The sequence below is a fragment of the Hylobates moloch genome, unplaced genomic scaffold, assembly GCF_009828535.3.
Source record: "Hylobates moloch isolate HMO894 unplaced genomic scaffold, HMol_V3 SCAFFOLD_7, whole genome shotgun sequence".
NCBI lineage: Eukaryota > Metazoa > Chordata > Mammalia > Primates > Hylobatidae > Hylobates > Hylobates moloch.
Genome location: NW_026652282.1, coordinates 121449681 through 121456886, shown reverse-complemented (window position 1 = coordinate 121456886; position 7206 = coordinate 121449681). Strand labels below are relative to the sequence as shown.

At 47.7% G+C, this 7206-nt stretch overlaps 1 protein-coding gene across 1 annotated transcript; it reads right to left on the bottom strand.

Moving 5' to 3' along the window:
* Positions 1-615: 615 nt before the first annotated feature.
* Positions 616-4764, bottom strand: LDOC1 (LDOC1 regulator of NFKB signaling). The gene has a single exon (XM_058441810.1). The coding sequence runs from the start codon at positions 4607-4609 to the stop codon at positions 4175-4177; it is 435 nt and encodes a 144-aa protein (XP_058297793.1). The 5' UTR covers positions 4610-4764; the 3' UTR covers positions 616-4174.
* Positions 4765-7206: the final 2442 nt, after the last annotated feature.

Sequence of the window (7206 nt, the reverse complement as noted above, 5' to 3'; positions counted from 1 at the left end):
GCACCGTCAAAGGACACCATTGTACCTACCTTTAGAACTACGTGGGCTAAGACTGTAGGGAATATACTTGAGCTATTCAGTAATGCAAACTGCTGCCAGACACTAAACCCTGACTTAGCAAAATCCATATTTCAAAGCAAATAATAAATATTCTTCATACAATTATCCCACCCTTACCATCACGGAAAACATTCTCGGACCTTTAATTAATACAGCTTTCTTAGCTTTGCTTTACTCACTTTAAGAACCAAGAGGCCGGGTGCGGAGGCTCACACCTGTAATCCCAGAACTTTGGGAGGCTGAGGCGGGTGAATCACGAGGTCAGGAGTTCGAGGTCAGCCTGGCCAACATGGCGAAACCCCATTTCTACTAAAAGTACAAAAATTAGCCAGGCACTGTGGCGGGCATTTGTCATCCCAGCTACTCGGGAGGCTGAGGCAGGAGAATCGCTTGAACCCAGGAGACAGAGGTTGCAGTGAGCAGAGATTGTGCTACTGCACTCTAGCCTGGGCGACAGAGCGAGACTCCGTTTCAAAACAAGAACAACAACAACAAAAACACAACAAAAAATACAACAAAACAAACAAAAAAACAAGAAAAAATTTAAGCACTTTTTTAATGCAAATATCCCACTAATTTCAACAAGACTTCTCCCTCTAATCTGCCTACTTCCAAATTACTGAGGTTTTAGCCATGCTTTAATAGCAGGAAATAATCAAATATACATGTGCATAATGTACCTCTAGCTTTATATACCACTCTGCAGGATACAGCAACACAGACTTAATAGATGGCAGTGGTTGTCTATTCAAATGAATAGAAGAGTCCAAAGATATACTGGTATCTTTAATATGATTAAATGATTACAAGCTTTAATATGACTAATTTCATTTCATTGATAGTATAATTTCAGTAGCCATTCCAAGTCTATTATGCCCAAAATGAGAATTCAGGAGTCTGAAGTTCATATTTATTCAGCATTCCTACCTATTTTTAATAGTTTTGATCGAAGTGGCACTTTTATCCTTAGACATACTTCTACTTCTTCCTTCTTTTTTGCCATGCTTTATGCCATTATCATGAATTCCTCCCTGGGTGGTGGAGCCCTTGCCAATATCTGTGCTTTTATTGCAGAATCTGCCCCCAAAGTAAGCGGAATCTCACACTTTCCTTTTCTGCATCTCCCAGCATAACCTGTTTGTCCATGATGCATGAAGGACATCACCTAACACACATACACTCACACACACAGAGCACACACATACAGGGTCACAGCAAGCTCATGTGCACATGCACACATACTCTGGAAATGTACACTTCAGATCACAGAAGCTCCCTGGCCTAGTTCTCCCAGATGCCATTCAGATGCTGCCTTGGCTTGGCATCCTGACTGAACCTCCCTTCCTCCACAGAACACCTACTCATATGTCCTCAACTTCCACCCCAGAAAGGTCATTCCCAGATCTAATCACAGCCCAGATTCTCTTCCTGGCCCTTTCCTGTAACTAATCATCAAAGTTCTGACCCAGGGCACAGTAAAAACAGCAGACTGGACTCGCTATGAAGGCAGAGATCACATTTTATTCAAAGATGTTTCTATAACTCAACTCAGCATAACTGAGCCATAATCAGTTTGGAATAAATGATTTTTGGTTTCACTGGATCCTTTACCTTTTAGATCTTGCTCACTTTTCCACATTCATCCCCAATTCAAGGCCTTTCTAGTCAGGAGGAAAGTGTAATTATCTGGCCTCACACATATTGTGTCTCAAATATAATCTCTCTCTTCCAAGGGTTTTTGTACATTTTCCAAGGAGACTGGGAGAAGCGAACAACGAATTCTAAATAACCAGGTGTCTCCTTGATTCAGATTTGGAGGCAGCAGCTCCCTGAAGAGCCCCAGATCTCATTTCCACCCAAGCCTTGGCCTCTTTTATGAAGTCATACACAACCCTGTCCCCACCCTCCAGAAACAGCTATCCTAGGTGTGAGATATAACTCCTACCCTGAACTTTGCCTGTTCACCACATAAACAGCTTCTTCATATAAGACTCCAAAAAGTAAATGGGGTCTTATCATGCTCTCATTTCCATTCTCCCTGAACCTGCTCTGCTCCTCTTCAAGCTGACATTTTCCTACTAAAGCCAGGCTCAGAGCCAGAGACTTGCTTTCTGAGACTTCTGTTCCCTGGCCCAGGAGTAACAGCCCATGGTTTGCTGAGTGCTCACCATGTAGCAGGGAAAGTTCTAAATGCCTCATGGGTATGATCTCATTTAATCCACACCTATGAGGTAATTAATATGAAGACCCATATCTCACTTAATCAACACTGAGGTTTACCAGTACAAATACAATATCTTGCCTCGAAAGGCCTTAAACAGTAAGGAAATGTGTTATCTAAATTAATTAAAGGTTATAAAGTCAAGTTGGCTCCAGACATGGTACAATGAGGACATCTGGACAGTTATAAATGAGAACTCTGAACCCCTCACATCCTCCTAAACCTTTCTAAGAGGTAGTCCTCTCGAATCCCCAACCAAGCTGCTCTGCATTAAACATTTCAATGACTTAACCTGGGGCAATGGCCTCACACAGGTATGCAGCTTCTTCTCAGCAGCCACCCCCTTCACTGCTCTGAACCCTCCAGGCCCAGAGACCTCAGCATAGCCCCCAGATAGCAGTACAAGGTCTGATTTAAGAGATAACCAAGCATCTTGCTAATTTCCATAGGGAGGAATCTGGGACACATCTGAGTGGGAATTCTAAGGATGTCTGTCCAAGGAGGATGAAATGTTTGTTAAGATCAGGCAGGCTATATCTTTATGGGTGCACTTGCCCAGGATCCGGGACTTAATGTTAGCTGGAGCGCCTGAAAGTGACACGTTGGCTATTTGGAGTTTGAAAGTGACAATGTACTATGTTGGCTATCTGGGGTCTGAACTCAACAGCTGCACATAGGCAATAAGGATTAAGGGGCAGAACTTCCCTGGCACAGTGTTAAGGGATCCAAAAGCTCAGAGAATTAGGAGCATTACATATATACGTCCAGGTTTATGCCTGTTTTTATGGTGTAATTATTAATACCGTTCTCTTTGCCGTCTGCTCAGCCAACCCTTAACCATGCCACCCTGGAGGACCCAGAGAACACACCCTTTGCCAGGGCTTTAAGAAATGCGTTGGTGAAGGGAGCATCAGAATCCTGACAAAGCCCTGAGGTAGCTGTGCCCAGCAGCCTGGAGATGACAGCGGGGAACAGTAGGATTGGTTGTATTCCCTGACTTCCATGGGAATAACGGTAGTCAGAGTGACAGTGGTAGAGGCCAGTGATAGCACTTAACCATTAAAAGACAATCATTTCTTTTTTTAGTGCTTGATATTTATTGAAAATAATGCCAATGCTTTTTCCAGGTAGTATTGAGGAGCTGGGCTGAGTGCTCGTTTGTTTTGTTTTTAGTACTATTTGTCCAAATGAACACATCTGTGGGACTGCTGCAATTTTGAAAGGAAAATGACAGCTGTGTAAAACCAGTGCATAGGAAAAAAGAAATGTCAACAATTTGGCTGCTAGGCACACCGCGCCCCTGCAGCAATCTGGTGGGGCAGGGGAGGACACTCGGAGTAGGCAGAAAACTAACCAGGCTGAATGGCCCCTTCAGGGGTTGGTGAGCTGTCCAAATCAATGTCTGAAGAGGCATAGCCAACTCTGGCATTTTCCAGGTTGGTCCTGATCTCGAAAGGTGGTAGTCTGTAGGTGGGATGTGGTGCGTGGATGTGAAGTGGCAGCATAGTTCTCTGGGCAGATGTAAGCCTGGCAGCAGGGCAGGTGGCAGCAGCAGGGCTATGGGTGGTCTGCGCAGTTTGTAACAGGGGCCTGGCCAATAGCTGGGGTTCAGGACACAGTTCAGATTAGCAGGGGAGGGATCCCGGGGATGGCCAGGGTAGATGACATTTCCAAGCACTTCCGAGTGAGTAAGGCTCCAGCCCCGACCCCAACAGCAGGTAACTGGAGCGCTATTCCTGGAACAAAGACAAGCACTACGGAGAAATGAAGAGAGAGAGAAGACGGGCGCGGGTAGGTAAGGGGACCGGAAGGCAAGGGGGAGAGCAGTGGCTCCTGGCGGGGTGAGGGCTGCAGGGAGGGGGTGGCGGCGTGCAGGGCCCTCCCCCCGAGGCCCTAATAATCATCCTCTTCGTCGTCGTCGTCTTCGTCGTCATCCCAGCCAAAGCACTGTTTCATCTCATCGAGGAAGGCCCGGTAATCCCCTAGGATGGGGCTATCCATCTCGATGTAGGGCACCACCCACTCCTCGGCTTCCCCGGTGAGGAGGCTGATTAGGAATGCCACCTTCATGGCGTCGTTGCAGAATCGGTTCTCGTTCACGAGCATGTAAGACGCCGTCTGCACGATAAACTCGGGGAGCCGGGAGCTCTCGCCATTAAACGTTTCGGGGAAGGGCACCGGGCAGCTCGGCGGACGTACCTGGCGCAGCAGGCTGGCCCTCTCGCACACCAGCAGCCGCAGCTGTTCCATAAGCTGGCTGTTCTCGATGCTCAGGGCGCGGTGCCGCATCAGGAGCGCGTGCAGCAGCAGCACCAACTCATCCACCATTGCGAACGGCCTGGAAGGACAGGACTCGGCTCGGTTCGGCTCCGCCAAGGTGCGCTCGGAGGCCTCGCAGGAAGTGCGTGTCCACGGAGGCGCTCGGTGGCCAGGGGCGGGGGGCGGGGGACGGTGCGCGCCGGGGTCCGGGAGGCTACGCAAGCTCCGCCCACGAGGCCATTCGGACGGGCGGTGCGCCGGCGCGACGGGGGAGGGGCGTGGCCAGGCTGCGGGCCGCGGCGGCGTGGGGGCGTGGCCGGGATGGGAAGGGTGTAGACAAAGAGGGCGTGGCCGGGAAAAGGATGCGCTGTGTCGCTGAACCGCCGGCTTGTGGTAGGTCTCTCAGCGGGCAGTTAAAGGCTGGGATAGGCTCCTCTACCTCCCGGTTGTGGGGCCTGCGTTAGCAGAGGACCTGGCGAGCGCTGAGTCCAGTCTCAGAGAAGGTAAATTTGTTCAAACTGAAAGGATTAGCCACCCTTCTACCTAGGCGACTTGCACAACTCTGTTCCTTCGTGGGTCTGTGGCCACTAGATTCTCTTGGCGTCATGTCTTATTAACACATTTTCTTTCTTATTTACATCTCACTCAGAGAAGTATTGACACTGCTGGCTGCCCTGTGGGAGTCACACTTCCTTTTAGGATCATGAAGACCCTCAGGGGGTCCTGCCTTTCATGAAAAAGGCAGTATTTAAACAGTGACTTCTTTAGTAGGGAAATAATATGGTACACTCACACACACAAACAAAAAACCTAAGTAGGAAGATATAAAAAAGTTCTGCAAAATCAGCATCCAATAATCAATTGCAGGCATCCCACATATCTTTGATTCTCTATTTCTTATCTTGCTATTAGTGCCGTTGGCCACTGGGTATTATTCTGTACTTAAAAATGAACTGTTAAGATGTTTGTGTTTTTAAATAATTTTGTTTTTCTACTTTGAATGGATCCCTGATTCTAGAGCCAACATGAATTGTTGGCTCTGCTTTCAAATATATTGCCAATTCAATCACGTCTTGTCATTTCTACCACTGCCACCCTGATCCCTAGCCTTTCTTTCTCACCCAGACTGCTGCAACTAATCACTTAGCTTTCACTCTTTTTTTCCTATAGTATATTCTCCATAGAGTAGCCACGGGAATCCTTTAAAACAAAAATTAGAGCCGGGCGCGGTGGCTCACGCCTGTAATCCCAGCACTTTGGGAGGCCGAGGCAGGCGGATCACGAGGTCAGGAGATCGAGACCATCCTGGCTAACAGGGTGAAACCCTGTCTCTACTAAAAATACAAAAAATTAGCGGGGCATGGTGGCACGTGCCTGTAGTCCCAGCTACTCAGGAGGCTGAGGCAGGGGAATCGCTTGAACCCGGGTAGGCAGAGGTTGCAGTGAGCCGAGATAGCGCCACTGCACTCCAGCCTGGGCTACAGAGCGAGACTCCGTCTCAAAAGAAAAAAAAAAAAGATCCCTTCACTCTCCTGCTCAAAATCCTCCAACAGTTTCACCTGAGAATAAAGAGCAAAGTTGCAGCCAAGGCCTACAAGGCCCCTCCTTCAATCCTGTGCCTCTTCACATTTTCTGCTGTGCTCTAATCACTGTCCTGCTTGCTGATTCTCACACCCATCTAGCAGTTCTGGCTTCATAGCATTTGCACCTTGTATTCCTTCTCCCTTGCAAAGTTGTCATCCCAGTTGTCTGCCTGACTCCTACTGCTTTCGGAGAGAACTTTTCTGACCACCGGACCTATCAGAGCACCCTGTTCTCTGCCACCAATCTGTAACCCTTTACTCTGCTTCATTTGTCTACATAACATTTATTGTGCTACCGGCCACCACGTCGTACGTATATGTAGTACTTTGCTCGTCATCTGCTTCCATTTTAGAATATATAAGTCAAAGAAACACTGCTTTTGCTATCTGGTCTATCCCTAATGCCTAGAAAAGTTCTGGCCCAGAGTAGAGGCTTCATTAATGTTTGGCGAGTAAAATAATCTCAGAGTGCAGATGCTGAGATGAAAATTAGAAGTTGTGGCAGCACAAAGTGTCAAAAAATACTCTTCAAATTGTTAAGTGTAAGGTTGGGCGTGGTGGCTCATGCCTGTAATCCCAGCACTTTGGGAGGCGGGTGGCGGGGGGGGGCAGATCACCTGAGGTCAGGAGTTCGAGACCAGGCTGCCTAACATGGAGAAACCCTGTCTTTCCAAAAAATACAAAATTAGCCAGGTGTGGTGGTGGGCGCTTGTAATCCCAGCTACTTGGGAGGCTGAGGCGGGAGAATCACTTGAACCTGGGAGGCAGAGGTTGCGTGAGCTAAGATCATGCCATTGCACTCCAGCCTGGGCAACAAGAGCAAAACACCGTCTCAAAAAGAAAAAAAAAAAGAAACAGAAAAAAAAAAATTGTTCAGTGTATTTTATCTCTGCCCATGAATCAGTCTCGATTGTGAAACAGTGACTGATGTACTAAAACTGGCTGAATAGATTTTTAAAGCAATTCTATTCAGTCCTTTAGGATAGAATAGAATGATCATCCATGGAAGTAGGAGGCAGGGAAAGAGCAGAGAAACAGGGCCAAGACCCAAGCAGGGACACGGGGAAGATCACACTGGTGAAA